Source organism: Citrus clementina, unplaced genomic scaffold (genome assembly GCF_000493195.1).
Source record: "Citrus clementina cultivar Clemenules unplaced genomic scaffold, Citrus_clementina_v1.0 scaffold_8, whole genome shotgun sequence".
Lineage (NCBI taxonomy): Eukaryota > Viridiplantae > Streptophyta > Magnoliopsida > Sapindales > Rutaceae > Citrus > Citrus x clementina.
In genome coordinates this window covers 1580716-1596809 of record NW_006262022.1, presented here as the reverse complement: position 1 = coordinate 1596809, position 16094 = coordinate 1580716, and the positions used below count along the sequence as shown (strand labels likewise).

At 36.8% G+C, this 16094-nt stretch overlaps 2 protein-coding genes across 4 annotated transcripts; both read left to right on the top strand.

Annotated features, from left to right (window-relative positions):
* Nucleotides 1-4374: 4374 nt before the first annotated feature.
* On the top strand, nt 4375-7200 carry LOC18034248. 3 transcript variants are annotated; one of them, XM_024179511.1, is made up of 7 exons: nt 4375-5146; nt 5606-5700; nt 5780-5881; nt 6302-6372; nt 6471-6533; nt 6637-6926; nt 7146-7200. In XM_024179511.1, coding segments are annotated over exons 1-6 (612 nt in total). In that variant the 5' UTR covers nt 4375-5144; the 3' UTR covers nt 6916-6926; nt 7146-7200. The 3 variants fall into 3 exon arrangements, with proteins under 3 accessions (XP_024035279.1, XP_006422725.1, XP_024035278.1); XM_006422662.2 differs by lacking the exon at nt 7146-7200 and having other exon boundaries at nt 6637-7061; XM_024179510.1 differs by lacking the exons at nt 4375-5146; nt 7146-7200 and adding an exon at nt 5153-5233 and having other exon boundaries at nt 6637-7061.
* Nucleotides 7201-7866: 666 nt separating this feature from the next.
* On the top strand, nt 7867-10552 carry LOC18033838 (squalene monooxygenase). The gene is made up of 8 exons (XM_006422659.2): nt 7867-8262; nt 8354-8465; nt 8548-8722; nt 8826-8994; nt 9111-9329; nt 9440-9715; nt 9807-10085; nt 10331-10552. The coding sequence occupies exons 1-8, from the start codon at nt 8062-8064 to the stop codon at nt 10433-10435; spliced, it is 1536 nt and encodes a 511-aa protein (XP_006422722.1). The 5' UTR covers nt 7867-8061; the 3' UTR covers nt 10436-10552.
* The last annotated feature ends 5542 nt before the right edge of the window (nt 10553-16094 follow it).

Sequence of the window (16094 nt, the reverse complement as noted above, 5' to 3'; positions counted from 1 at the left end):
AACTAGTATCTAAAAATAATAATTACATTTCATATTATCATTTAAAACAAGCTCCAAGAGAAGATATTCATTTCATTCACCACCATAAGCACCCATCCAACACAATGCCTATAATAATAATTAAGATTAATATTTTCAAATACTAATTCGAAGGAAAATGCCTTTAGTTTTCTTTAGATTATGACTTTAGAATAGGATATAGGCCACATACACACATACACAAGTTTGAGCCTTTGGCTATTTGGTAATTTAATTAATGACATTATTTTCTTTATACATTTTTAGATTAAAATTAAACTAAAAATATTTGAAAAAAATATTGCGGGTTTGGTGGATATCCATGCGGGTATCCACCGGATATAAGGTTAATACCAAACCCACCCGCATCCATGTGCGGGTTTTAATTTATAATACTAAACCCGCCCGCAACGGATAAAATTACCCGCAACGGGCGGGTTTTGGCGGGTGGGTTTGGGCGGGTTTGCGGGTTTGCGGATACAATTGCCATCCCTATCCGTGCAGCTGAAATATGTTCCTTCTATTTTTATGTTTGTGATGATGAAATGAAACTTTGAAAGTGAGGATTTTGACCAAAGTTATATCTACCTAATTAATCGGGTTGTAATGTTAGACTTTTAAAATAAAAAATATATAAAAAAAATCCCAATAACAAAAAGTGTAATGGGACTTACCTAATGTTTTTAATATTAATTTTTTTTATAAACTTACACTAAGTGCTGGACTTACATCTTGCTGCTGCCAAATTTCGAAAAGAGTCAAATGTTTAATTTAGGTGAAAATTAATCATCACGAATCTAAATGAGTTTATTGTTTAAATCAATGATGTAGTGACAAGGTCACAAATGGAGAAATTGAATAGAGGAAATTAAATCTCTACTCACATGGCTAAGAAGGAAAACAAATTAGCGTAAAGTTAGATGGTTCTCAGAAATTAGCTAATGTTAAACTAAGAATAATGTTTGAAATCCTAATATTTTAATTTTGATTAGTGCTGTTGCCTATTGGCACTCCTTTAAAAATCTTTATATAATGAAACTTATTTTGTACTTTGAAGTTTTTTTATTTTAATGCCATAAATACCCCTTAATTCACCCATTCTTAATAACGCCCCATATTAAGGTGTCTTTCTCATTTTTGAAGAAAATTGCTTTAAATCATGAATCATTATTTTGCATAACAATCAATGCAAAGGTTTCTCACTGAAGAAATTTTGAGTAGAATAATGTTCGATTCTTTAACCATTCAATTTATTTTCTAAAACTAAAATTAAAAAAACTTCATTTTTTTAATGATAATATGATATAGTGATATATGTGATAATAATCAACGGTGGAGGAGAATTCGCACTCAATCGGTAGCCAAGAGTAGAGTTGGCAAAACGGGTCACGAGTCGTGTTCGTGTCGTGTCAGTTTCGGGTCGTGTTAAATTTAGCTTGATCCAAACTCGATCCATTTAATAATCGTGTCAAAATATTGAGACTCAAACCCAATACGAAAAAATAATCGGATTACCCAACAACCCACTCAATATTATTAACTTTTTTACACACTGTCATACGTATGTACGTACATACCTACATATATACATACATACGTACCTACATACATACATATATACAAACATACATACGTATCCACATACATACGTACATATGTACGTCTGTACGTACGTACATACCTACCTACATACCTACATACGTACCTACCTACATACGTACATACGATACGTACGTACATACAGACATACACATACATACATACATATGTACGTACATACGTATAGACATACACACGTATGTACGTACACACATACGTACATACCTATGTACACACATACCTACACACACACACACACACATACATGCATACACCCACACATTCACACATACATACATACACATATACACATATACACACATACATGCATACACACATACACACAGACACACATACATACACACATACATATATAGACACACACACACACACATACATACACACATACATATATAGACACACACACACACATACATACAAAGACATACACACACACACACACACACACACACACACACACATACATACATACATCCACACACACACACACACACACACACACATACACACACACATACATACATACATACATATTAGTTCGATTCCTAAAGGTTTGTATTCGATTTGGATTCTTGAGAACCGATCAGTTTCGGTTCTGTTCAATTATGACCATGAATTGAACCGGGAAACGCCACCCCTACCTATACATAATTAATTGAATTTTTTTTTGAAGACATGAATTTACTTTTCATATATCTAATTAATGTTATTGTAATTAGTTCACAACACTACAACTTGAAAACAGAGTTGGCTCTACATCTATTTACAATTACAATCTACTTCATACTCAGACATTTGTTAATATAATTGGAAGATTGATTATTTGCGCAAAGTTGTTAAGTTTTTGATGATTATTTTACAGAAATATAGAATGCATTTATTAGAAAATGAGAAGGAAATCTGTTTCTTTTGGCATTACTAAGAATGAGGTGGAGGGTATTTTTAAAAACTTTTAATGGGGTAACTTTGTTAACAAAAAAAAAAAGAGTAACTTTAAAAATGGGTTTTACAAGGGATTTGAAGGGGTTCCAGTAGTCGATTCTTTAATTTATTTTTAATTATAAATAATTTTTTTTTTTGTGAATTACATTATTATTTTAAATGGGTTTTGGTCTAGAAAGTAATCGGGCTCGGCCCAACTAGATCTAGCCGGCCCTTTGAGTAATCCCGAGGGTTTTGCTTGCTGCCGTTATTTCCGTTTCCTTCGTATTCTTCATTCAATCTACTCATTGAAGCAAAATTCATAGCTCACAACTAAAAGTCTCAGTTCCTGTAAGTCCTTTAATTTTACAGTTTCCTATCGAAATTAAACTTATTTCTATTTGTTTATCGTTGGTTTATGAACTTTTAGAGAATGACTTTACTATTACCTTTTCTTTTTCGGGTGAGATAAAGGCTGACACTCATAAACTAATTTGTGAACATGGGTTTGTTATATTTTTCTGTTAGAATTTTGTTTGGTTTTAAAATTTTAGGGCCCGTTTAGTACCTTTTTCCAAGCTGCGTTTTCATTTTTGTTTTCATTAATACACATATAATTAGGGGTGGGCACGAGTTGAATTGAGTATCAACCTGATCCAATGCACATATAGAACGAGTTGAAAATTTTCAACTAAACCCAACCCATTACATATCTCAACCCAACTCGATCCAACCCGCAGTTTTGTGGGTTGGGTTGATTGGGTTAGAGTTTAAAAAAAAATTATTTTTATAGTATAATTAAATAGTTAACAAAAATAAATAAATAAATTAAAAAAACTAAAAAATATAAATATTAAAATCTTTAGAACAAATCCAACATTTCAAAGTTTTTATATTTATATTTTTTTAATTTTTATATGAAATATCAAAATTTATATAATAATTTTTATATACATAAGGTTGACCGGTTGGGTTAGGTTGATTGGATTGAGTTTTTGAAAAAAATTATTATTATAGTCTAATTAAATAGTGAACAAAAATAAATAAATAAATTAGATAAACAAAAAAAATGTAAATATTAAAATTCTTAAAACAAATCCAATATTTCAAAGTTTTTATATTTATATTTTTTTAATTTTTATATAAAATATCAAAATTCATATAATAATTTATATATATATATATATATATACAGGTTGACGGGTTGGGTTGGGTTAAAAATTTTTAACCCAACCCAACCTGTAATATTTGCGGATTGAAAATTTAATAAGTTAATAATCTAACACAACCTGTTTATTTTATCAACCCAACCTAATCTAATAAAAAATCATACGGGTTAGGCCACGTTCACTTGTTGGATGGGTTGATGCCTACCCCTACATATAATACATGTTTGGTGAGTTAATTTTAAAAAACAAATTACAAAACAAAAAATCCGGATTGATTATTATAATTAATCAACTGAAAACAACTTAAACATTTCTGCAAATATTACAAACTAAACCTAAAAATGAATTAAAAAATAAAAGAAAATCGTGACCCTCCTCCTCCTTTTCTCTTCACTGCCGTTCTCTCTTTCCCCTCACCTTTCTTGATCCAGTTGCAGCAAATCTGCACTCTCAAATCGAATTTTCGACACAGGGGTAAGATCGGATATATATAATTCTTAATAAACTTGGATTATTGAACGAATCTTTAATTGTTGCTTGATCGATGAGATTACTTCACCAAAATTAGAACATATATATAATTAAACACTAATAAATCAAGATCTCTTTACAAATCTATATATTATAAAACTTAACCATTGAAAAAGAAAAAAAGAAAAGAAAAAGAAACTCCCATCACTGACCACCTCCACCTCCACCTCCAACCAAATTCAAGATTCACAATTCAATCAAGCTATTGAATTATTTTCTTGTTTTGAGGTCTGGGAAATAAATAATCAATCAAGTGCATTAGGGCCGGCACAAGCTTTCAGAACGGGACTCCAAACCCACTGAACCATAAACCTCCTGCCTCTCCTCCCGTTCATGTTAAAGGTCCTTCCTTTGTTATCCCTCATCACTTGACCAATATACCCTCCTCCGCCCCGCTCCCGTACAACCCTTCACACAAGTCCCCGATCTCCGTCGGGTCCTCCCCGGCGTACCACGCATTCACCAGCGGATTCGTCGACAGCTCCGCGAGCTCGTGGGCTATCACACTGATCATCCCATCAACGCCCACGTTCCCGTTCGGTGGCTTCAGCGCGGCGGGTCCCCCGCCGCCCATGTAACCGGGAACCGCAAACGGGTACGAGCAGACCTCCGGGCGCTGCTTGGCTGAGTTCCCAATCCAGGCGTAGGGTACGAGCAGACCTCCCCTTCTCTTCATCCACTGCCCAGCAAATCTGCACTCTCAAATCTGCAGCAAATCTGCACTTTCTCAGTTGCAACAGCTTTCTCTCTCGTCTCAGCCCAGCCGCTGCTGCTCCGTCTTTGCTCTCCCGGATCTGTCACTTGCCCAGCCGCCATCTCGCTGCAACCACTGCTGCTCCATCCAACTACCTTGACTGCTTTTGCTCTCTCAGCTCCATCTTTGTTATGTGAGTTGCTGATTGGGTTTTAATTTGCTTGCGTACAATCGAATTTGGCATTCATTGGGTTTTAATTTGCTTGGGAATCTTTGTTATGTGAGTTGCTGATTGGGTTTTGGGTTTGATTAATGGATTATAATACAATGGATTTGTTAGTGTTAATACGTCGATAGTTTGAAAGTGTAATGTAATTTTCCCGCTAGTGCTCATATTTTCTGTTTTATCATTTTTAACTGTGTCTACCAAATACATATTATTATTTTTTATTTTATAATATATGATACAGAAAATAATACCAGATACATATTTAAATTCAAAATCCAACAACTGCAAGACATTATTTTTATTTTTATTCTCAAAAAATACAAATTTAGAAACAATACCAAACGAACCCTTAGCTTTTGGTGGTTATGTCTAGAATTTTCTTGTCTCTGAAAACCTAAGTAGCCTGTGCTTCTTTATGTACAGGGAGAGAAAGAAAAAAGAAAGGAAGAAAGGGATGGGGGTTACAAGTAAAGATCTTTTGCACTTAGAGCACAAGGATTCTTCTGCTTCAGCTATAGGTACACGTTTGTACTCTCTTTTCCTATATATGTGTATCCTGCAAGCTCTGTTGTTCAACGGTTGTGTTTATATTTGCAGAATCTGCACTTCTTGTTTGTAGCAAGAAAGACACGAACGCTGAGTTAAAGAAACCAAACCCCGGTAAAATGCCCAGCTACGGACCAGTTCCTAGAAGCCAAGGTATTCTGAATTTCTATGTGTTCTGGAAGTACTCTGCCTTCAAAATACTGGCTTCTGGTTGATAATTTGTCATGGGTGTTGCTTCTCTGTGAAATTGGTTCATGTGCACTCTGTTTCCATAGTTAGATTATTGCAAAGATCTTGTTTGAGTGATGAATTATGAAATTCTCAAAGGAGAAAGACATTTCAAAATTATTTTTCTGTAAATTGTTGTATTAAAGAGTTTCAGAAACCCTTACTAGAGAATCTTTTTGTTTCCAAAGTTGTTTCTGGAACTTGGAATATCTTTATCAAAGTTGTTTCTAGAGCTTGGAATATCTTTATCAAGTTTATGTCAAGGAATTTTCTCAGGTATGTAGAGTCATATACATTTTGTAGGTATTTGATAGTGTCCGATAATCTGTCTCTCTCATTTTTCAGTTTTGGGAAAAGTTAAAGGTTTTTTGGGAGTCATATCAGAGGCTAATAAAAGGCTCCAACTTGATGCAAAGGTTTGTCAGCTGATCTTATTACTAAATCTATACCATTTATCTTGTTCCAAACCTTGCTCTCTTAATCACTAACTTGTGCCTCCTTTGACCAAATGTAGGATAATGCTCAAGATTATGATATGGAAGCGCTTACCGGAAACGAATCTGAAGTTATTGAAATGGTAAGTGAAGGTCTCTCCCTCTTTGGTCTCTCCCCCTTTCTGTGTTCATACTTATATTGTGGCAGCTGGTCCATTAACAACTTCAGTTGCATCTTGATGATAGGATTTAATGCTGGGGATAGCTGATCTGCATACTCCTGAGGCGGTCAGTGCTGCTGAATCTGCAATCGCTGGTAATCAGCCAGCGATTCCTTTGCCTGCAAGCAGTAGTGAAACAGAAACTGAAAATAGTAGTGATGACAGTGATGATGACGTCGAGGATAATAAAACATTGGATCCCATGAATCTGAAAAGATCCGAGACAAACAAGGATGATTCATTGAGTGAATCTGCAGGAAACAAGAAATCTAAAAAGCGGCCAAAAATTGTTGAGCTCTCATGAGCACGTCTTTTGTATGAGTTAGCTTTGTTGTGTATTAGTGATTTGCGTGTTGTTGTTGTGTCTTGATTATGAAAAAGACAACATCCTTGGTTGACTATTTAATTTTCATAACCAGTTGATATATAAAGTTTTGTTTTCTTTTTCCTCTATTATCTTTGTGTATTGAACACTGAGTGCGCACTTTCGAAAACAGGCATCTTACTTTGGTTTCTTTTTTTTTGATATGTGAGCCTATTGATGGAGAGGACCATTGAGCTCGGAACAGCGCAATTCAGAGAGGGGAGAATGTGCAACGGATTTTTTGGTTTGCATCAAGCTGAACATATATATCAGTGACACAAATCAATTTTGTCCAAAAAATTAAGTTGATTTTGAGTTTGAAATTTTTTGACTCCAATCCAACTGAGTATAATAAAAATGGATTTGAGGTCAAGAAATTACATGTGTGTAAAAAAAAAAGGAAAAAAACTTTACAAATGGATGTTTAACATATCACTGCTCATGTGTCAGTGACTGGTGAACTGACCCAGCCTTTTTATTGGCAAGAGATTCTTGACAAAATATTTTTGAGAAGAAATTATTCTTTTGTTTGGCAAGCACCGGTTGGACACTTTTGGAGCTTTGTTTTGTTTGTATCTGTATCATTTATAATTTTATTTGAATTTAATCTTAGCTACCCCTGGTTTTGGCTCCCATGGTTTTGAAAATTTTGAGACTTAAAAGGACTCCTAATTCAGACTCCACATAATACCAAAGAAACATTTGCTTGAAAAATGCAGTGTTTTGACTTGGAGACTCAACAATCCAATACAAATCATTCAATAACATAAGTTGCACAAACTGTCTTAATGATGATGCTTACATAATATCTTCAATCCTAGAGTCTTGATCAAACAATAATTATGCTTTCGTTTGTAATCTTATTCATCCTATCACATCCCTTCAGGAAGTTAAAAAAACATTATAGGTCCATAATGTATTTTGGCCAATTGCTAAAAGCCAAGATGGGTTTCAGCAGCTTATTATTATAAGTCATTACAACTCAAGCCTATAAAAGGCGCCAAGTTCAAGTGACAAATCAAATCAAACACGCAAACACAAAATCTATACAGTTCATATTATCTTACAATTCATCAAGTTGTGAAAATGGTTGCATTGGGAGCAGTAATTGCGACTCTGTTAGGATTTGCCTTGTTCTACGGTTTAAAAGGAAAGAAGAAGAGCATAGATTCTTCAATGAAGAGCTCAGAAAACAGAACATGGAAATCAGATTCAGGCAAAAGCACGGATATAATCATTGTTGGTGCTGGCGTTGCAGGCTCAGCTCTTGCTTACACTCTTGGCAAGGTGATAAAAGGAATCAAAACATATCATTTGCATTGCTGTCTGTTTCTGAGTATGTTCTGTAAACTTTTTTATCTGGGAGTTTTTTTTTCAGGATGGACGCCGCGTTCATGTGATTGAAAGAGACTTATGCCAGCCTGACAGAATTGTTGGAGAGCTGCTGCAACCTGGTGGATATCTAAAGCTAGTTGAGTTGGGTCTAGAAGGCAAGCTCTGACAATTTGAATCTTGTTCTTCCATTTTCATCGGCATAGATCCATCTTGTAACTAATAAACATGTGGATGCAGATTGCGTCAGTGACATTGATGCTCAGAATGTGTACGGATATGCTCTTTACAAAGGTGGGAAAAGTACTAAACTTTCATATCCATTGGGAAGTTTTAATTCAAATGTGGCAGGGAGAAGCTTTCACCATGGGCGATTTGTACAAAGAATGAGAGAAAAGGCTGCTTCTCTTCCCAAGTACGGCTTTCTTTCGTTCATATTTGTTCATTTTGATTCATTTCATAATTTGAAACAAATTTTTTTATAAATTATTGAATGTTCTGTCCAATCTTATGTTTAGTGTAAGGATGGAACAAGGAACAGTGACATCTCTTCTTGAACGCAATGGAACCATCAAAGGAGTTGAATACAAAACCAAGACTGGTGAAAAGCATACGGCCTATGCTCCCCTCACTGTAGTATGCGATGGTTGCTGTTCAAATTTGCGCCGCAATCTCTGCAATCCTAAGGTGAAGATGCTGTGTTAATCTTGTCAAATGAAGATAGTAAATCATAGATCTCGCCAATTTCTTATAAGGATTTTTTTCCGAAAGTTACAATTTAACTTGTGATTATAATTCTGCAGGTTGAGATCCCCTCTTGTTTCGTGGGCTTGGCCTTGGAGAATTGTAAGCTTCCATTTGCAAATCATGGGCATGTTGTTCTGGCAGAACCTTCACCTATCTTGTTTTATCCTATCAGTAGCACCGAGATTCGCTGTTTGGTTGATATTCCTGGCCAAAAAGTACCTTCCGTTTCCAACGGTGAAATGGCTCAATATTTGAAAACTGTTATCGCTCCCCAGGTACATTTCTTTTGCCAAGTAATTTGTGTAGGAGTTACTTGAAATATGTTGTCCTTTCAAAACATGAATTGCTACTTCATTTTAGACTAATTGAGGAACTAATGTTTCAGATTCCCCATGAGCTGCAAACTGCTTTTATATCAGCAACTGAAAAAGGAAACATGAGAACAATGCCAAATAGAAGCATGCCAGCAGCTCCATATCCAACTCCAGGTGCGCTTCTGATGGGAGATGCATTTAACATGAGGCATCCTTTAACCGGAGGTGGAATGACAGTAGCCTTATCTGATGTCATTCTACTCAGAGATCTCCTCAGACCCCTGCATTCTTTAGACAATGCATATTCCCTTTGCAAATATTTTGAATCCTTTTACACACTGCGCAAGGTAACTATGCACCATTCATAATGCTCTTTACTTGCAACACACTCAAGCTGCTGCTGGCTTAAAATATTAGCGTCCAATTCTGTGCTTGCAGCCGGTGGCATCTACAATAAACACATTAGCAGGCGCATTATACAAAGTTTTCTCCGCATCTTCAGATCCTGCAAGGGAGGAAATGCGGCAAGCATGCTTTGATTACTTGAGGCTTGGAGGTGTTTTCTCAAGTGGACCAATATCAATACTCTCGGGGCTAAACCCCCGGCCATTGGGCTTGGTTCTGCATTTTTTTGCAGTGGCAGTTTATGGCGTTGGACGCTTACTGATTCCATTTCCATCTCCCAAACGTTTGTGGATTGGGGCTAGATTGATTTCTGTGAGTATCTTCACTTCATTTTGTCATTCCAAGATTTTAGCCGATCAGTTTGGCCACATGACGCGTGTGACAAGAGAATATTGCATTTGTATTGGTCATGGATTGATATCTAACACACGATGTGTAAGATAACTGGGCATATAGCTAATGGTTAAAAGTCATAAGATCGGATTCTAAAACTTTGTTTCAAAATTCGCATTGAATCATATATTTATCTTTGGTTAATTTTGTTTGTTATTTTGCAGGATGCTTCTGGAATTATTTTCCCCATAATAAAAGCTGAAGGAATTACACAAATGTTCTTCCCTGTTGCTGTGCCTGCATACTACAGAGCTCCTCCTGTTAAGTGAGAATATGAAAACAAGAAATTCAAGAAAATTTTTGGGGAAGAAATCTAGACATGTTGCAAGTTCTTTATTTATTGATTAATTTATATTGTTTTGGCATAATTAAACCAGTCTTTAAGCAGGGAGTTCCTCTCTCACCAAAATTGGTGGCAGAGCAAGCAAATCTGCTTGAAGCAAATTGTATCAGTAGATAACAATTTCAACGAATTAAACTTTATTTTATTAATTTTATTCCAAAATTTGCGGGGTAGCATAACAAGGGTCACAAACATATACATATACCTGCACATACGTAATTGCGCTTGTGGGTATGTAATAGTGCGAGCGGCCATTAAAGCATCTTGCCTAGGCAAAAGATCTATATACGGAAAGAGAAGAAGATACAGATAAAAAGAGAAAAGTGTATGCATCACTCATTTATTGCTGCATATGGAAGTGAAATCCCATGCATTGGTGGAAAGTGAAAATAGATCACACTGCTTGATTTTATTGTTTTTAGATATCCGCCTACACATAACTTATTCATGACAAAACACTAAGCCCTCCAAGCTCGTAGTTGCATGGACGATTTAGCAAAGTTTTAATATATATAATTAGGAAAAAATGACCGAAGCACGTCCTTTGTTTAATGAAATTAACTTTTGCCTTTAAAGCCCACTAGAATCCCATATTTTTATAACTGGCAACATTAATTAAACAGTCACCTTTGAAGGACAATTCGATTATACAATAATAAATCCGACTTAGACAGCTAGGGCCCCGTTTCTCGGTTAATCAAGATTAACCTATTTTATAGCATCATTATTTTATTTATAAAATTTCTAAGGCATGTGGGGTACTTAGGGCTCTATATATTATCATTGTTGGGCGAAACGTAGATGTTGAGTATTACACCTCTAATAGTTGCGGAAGTGATTTGAAGTGCAGACACTACACACAAGTTGTGTGGTGCAATTCTGTGCGTTTAGGTTGTGCTCGAATTGCCACTTCGGCCTTGGCCGATGTAGTGATTTAACACCCTTTAAGATTCAAGATGCTAAGCCACTGCCCAGGAGACTCAAGTTCTTGATCAAACAAGTTGCATAACAAACCAAGATCAGATATCTAGTATTCAACTCAATCCCAATAGGCTCTAGATCTAATGATTAATATCCGTGTTTTAACCTAAACAAGAAACAATTCACAATACACAAGAACAGAAATTTACGTGGTTCAATTGTGCATTACATGCACAATTTACATCCACGGGAAAAAACACAGGAAAAGCTTTATTGATGAATCAAGAAGACACAATACAGAGCTCTTAAACAAGAGATTACAAGCAACAAGAATAACCTCTCTCACTTTCTGATCTCTCTCTCAAACTCTCTCTCTGAACCACGCTATTTTTCCCTCAGTGACCAGTTTTATACCACTGATGTTGAAACCCAAATTGCACAGAATCTAGACACGTGTGTAACGGCTTTTAACAGCCTTGATTCCCTTCTTCACGAGCTGGCTCACGTGCTTCACTTATGTTTCTCCAAAACGACAGTTGCTGAGTTGTTTAGCCTTTGAACTTAAAAGCCACGTGTTGCACGTGACAAATGACTGAATTATTTGATCAAAACAAACCGTTTTGGGACTCTGAGTTTTGGATTCATTGCACTCAAGTCCACATTCTCCACCTTGAATCAAAAACTCCTTTTCCTACTTCCTTCTCCTTCTGCTTATCAACTTAAAGGCTGCTCAGACCAGCTAAGTCCAAGCATATGTTGAACTTTGCTGAGGGAACTGCCTTAGTCAGCATATCTGCTAGATTCTCATCTGTATGCACCTTGGCCATCTTTACAGCTCCTTTAGACACTTCGTTTCTGATGAAATGAAGCTTTATGTCTATATGTTTGGTTCTTTCATGGTGTGCAGGGTTCTTGCACAAATGAATGGCACTGGAACTGTCACAATGTATAGTCACTGACTTCTGCTTCACTCTTAATTCACCAAGCTGCCCCTGCAGCTATAAAGCTTCCTTTACAGCTTCTGTAGCAGCTGTATACTCAGCTTCTGTAGTTGAGAGAGCAACCATATGCTGTAGGGAGGCTTTCCAGTTGATAAGGCATCTTTCATACATAAACATGAAGCCTGTGAGTGACCTCCTTCTATCCAAGTCTCCTGCATAGTCTGAATCAACAAACCCCAGCAGCCCATCACTTCTTCCTTTGGATCTTCCATATACCAGTCCATGGCTTAAAGAGCCATTTAAGTACATCATGATCCATCTAACAGCTCTCCAGTGTTCTCTCCCTGGTTGTGCCATATATCTGCTAACCACACTCACTGAATGGGATAGGTCTGGTCGAGTGAGTACCATAGCATACATTAGGCAACCTATAGCATTTGCATAAGGGACATTCTTCATATCAAGCTTCTCTTCATCAGTTTTTGGACACAACTGATTACTTAGCTTGAAGTGAGCTGCTAGGGGAGTTAGTACAGGCTTGGAATCCAGCATCTTGTAGGTTTCCAGAACCTTAGTCAAATATCTCTCTTGACTGAGAAATATTTCTCCATTTGTTCTGTTTCTTTTAATTTCTACACCCAAAATCTTCTTAGCAGTCCCTAAGTCTTTCATGTCAAATTCTGAGTTTAGCATTACCTTCAACTTTTCTATTTCATCCCTTCTTTTGCAGGCTATCAGTATGTCATCTACATATAGTAGGAGATAGATGTAGAGATCATCTTCCAGCAGCTTGAAATACACATAGCAGTCATAATTGCATCTCATGAATCCATTTGTTATCATGAACTCATCAAATCTGAGATACCACTGCCTTGGGGACTGTTTTAAACCATAAAGAGATTTCTTGAGTAAGCATACATGTCTAGGTTTCATGGAGTCCACATACCCCTCAGGTTGAGTCATGAAGATTTCTTCTTGGAGTCTTCCATGCAAAAATGCAGTCTTGACATCGAGTTGATCAAGTTCCATGTCTTGTACTGCAGTCAGAGCTAGGATCACTCTTATGGAGGCATGCCTGACAACTGGTGAGAACACCTCCTTGAAATCAACCCATTCTTTTTGTGTATACCCTTTAGCCACCAGCCTGGCTTTGAATCTCTTTGGTTCATCTCCTGTCAAACCATCTTTAACTTTAAAGATCCATTTGCAGTCTACAACCCTCCTCTTATCAGGTTTCTTAACCAGTTCCCAGGTGTTATTCTTATAAAGGGACATAATTTCTTCATCCATGGCTTGCTGCCACTCTTTGCTAAACTTGCTTTGGACTGCTTCTTTGTAGATTTTTGGTTCATCTTCATCAATCTGATGTGCAGCTGCTAGAGCATATGAGATAATGTCAGCATATCCATACCTTTTGGTCTGTTTGATTTGTCTCCTGGCTCTATCTCTAGTTAGTTGGTAGTCTTGCTCATGTTCCTGAGACTCTTGTTCTTGTTGAGGAAGTTCTGGATCACCTGAGCTGTCAGTAACTCCACCTGAATCTCCAGTTTTCAGTGAGTCATCAGACTTAAAGAGCTCCATCTCAAACTGTTGCTTTTTACCAGTCTCAGTATCTTCCTTAGTTGGCTGTTGAGCTAACTTCTGATTTAGTAATTCTTTTTCATTAAAGGTCACATCCCTGCTTATTATGCATCTGGGTGGACTTAAGTCTGTGCACCAGATCTTATAACCCTTTACTCCCTCTGGTATCCTATGAAGAAGCCTTTCAAAGCCCTAGGAGCTAGCTTTCCTTGGCTTGTATGAGCATAAGCTGGACAGCCAAAAGCTCTCAGGTTCCCATAGTTAGCTGGTTGTCCTGTCCACCTCTCATAGGGTGTTTTGAAATCATTGCTGTAGAGGGACTCAGGTTAACCAGATGACAAGCAGTTAAAAGTATTTCTGCTCACAAAGTCTTTGGAAGCTTGGATTGAACCAGCATACTCCTCACCCTCTCCATGAGTGTCATGTTCATCCTTTCAGCTAACCCATTCTGCTGAGGTGTTAACCTCACTATTTTATGCCTAGCTATTCCTTCCTTTGCACAGAAGCTATCAAACCTTTGTTTACAGAATTCTAAACCATTGTCTATTTTGAGCTTTTTAACCTTCTTATCACATTGATTTTCAACCAAGTTTTTCCATTCAAAGAACTTCTCAAAAACTTGGTCTTTGCTCTTAAGAGTATAAACCCACACCATCCTAGAGTAGTCATCTATAATGGATAAGAAGTAACTGTTACCACCTAGAGACACTTGTTGAGCAGGTCCCCGCAAGTTAGAATGCACATATTCCAGCTTGTTATTTGAGTTGTGTATTGACCTATTAAAACTAGCTCGAGTTGCATTCCCTAAGACACAACTCTCACAGAATTCCAAATCACCAATCTTATCACCTTCTAGTAAACCTTGCTTATCTAATTCTTTAAGCCCTCTCACCCCAATGTGCCCCAACCTCAGATGCCATAGTCTGGTTTTATCAGTATTGGCATTTACTGACAACCCAACTTCACCAGTAACTACTTCCCCATCTAAGACAAATACTTCATTCTTCCTTAAACCCTTCATGATGGTTTCAGTGCCTTTAATTATCATCATTTCCCCAGATTCAATCTTAACACTATATCCTATTTGATCAAGCATTCTTAAAGAAATCAGATTTCTCTTAAGATCAGGCACAAACCTTACCTGTTTAAGCTCTCTTATGGATCCATCATGGAGTTTAAACCTTATGTTTCCAATACCTATGATTTTACACATGGCATTATTGCCCATCATAACTTTACCCCCATCCAAGTCATGATACTCAGTCAAGTAATTTTTATAAGGGCACATATGGAAAGTACAGCCAGAATCAAGCACCCATTTACCTTTGTCTTTGCTCTCTGTTGCTACACATACACCAGCAGATTCATATCCTTTCTCCTCTACAACAGCTGCATCACCATCTTTTTCCTTTTTTTGAAACTTCTTTTCTGGACAATCCTTCTTGAAATGCCCCTCTTTATGACACAAGAAGCATCTCAGATTCTTTTGCTTTTCTTTATTCTTTCCTTGCTTCTTTTTCTTCCATTCTGGTTTTGCTTTTACAGTTAACCCCTCACCAGAGCCATTTCCAAGGCTTTCTTGCTTCCCTTGCAATTCTTTAGTGCTAAGAGCTGACTTCACTTCATCCAGTGACAATGTCTGTCTTCCATACATCAAAGCATCAATAAAGTGCTCGTATGACTTAGGCAAAGAACTTATCAGAAGCAAAACTTTATCCTCATCTTCCAATGCTGCATCTATGGTTTCAAGAGTGTCACACACTTTATTAAACTCATCAAGATGTTCATCTAGAGATGAGCCTTCAAGCATTTTCAACGTGAACATCCTCTTCTTGATATACAATCTGTTGGCCAAGGATTTTTTCATGTAAATGCTCTCTAGTTTTGCCCATAGGTCAGCAACAGTAGGCTCTTTAGCTACTTCTCTTATCACAGAATCTGCAAGACTCAAGATGATAGTTCCCTTGGCCTTCCTGTCAATCTCTGCCATCTGCTCTGGAGTTTTTGATGTAAAGATATGTTTCCCCTCCTTCTTGGTTACTGGTAGCAGGGCATCTCCAAGACCATGAGTTATTAACACTGCTTCCATCTTCACCTTCCACATATTGAAATCGTCTTTCCCATTGAACTTCTCGAGATCAA

What these genes read in the sequence shown, in the direction of transcription:
- LOC18033838 (XM_006422659.2), top strand. Translation starts at nt 8,062, where the DNA reads ATGGTTGCATTGGGAGCAGTAATTGCGACTCTGTTAGGATTTGCCTTG. An exon ending in AAACTGTTATCGCTCCCCAG is followed by an intron (nt 9,330 to 9,439) that starts GTACATTTCTTT and finishes CTAATGTTTCAG; the next exon opens with ATTCCCCATGAGCTGCAAAC. An exon ending in TTGGGGCTAGATTGATTTCT is followed by an intron (nt 10,086 to 10,330) that starts GTGAGTATCTTC and finishes GTTATTTTGCAG; the next exon opens with GATGCTTCTGGAATTATTTT.
- LOC18034248 (XM_024179511.1), top strand. An exon ending in TTCTTCTGCTTCAGCTATAG is followed by an intron (nt 5,701 to 5,779) that starts GTACACGTTTGT and finishes TTATATTTGCAG; the next exon opens with AATCTGCACTTCTTGTTTGT. An exon ending in AATCTGAAGTTATTGAAATG is followed by an intron (nt 6,534 to 6,636) that starts GTAAGTGAAGGT and finishes TCTTGATGATAG; the next exon opens with GATTTAATGCTGGGGATAGC.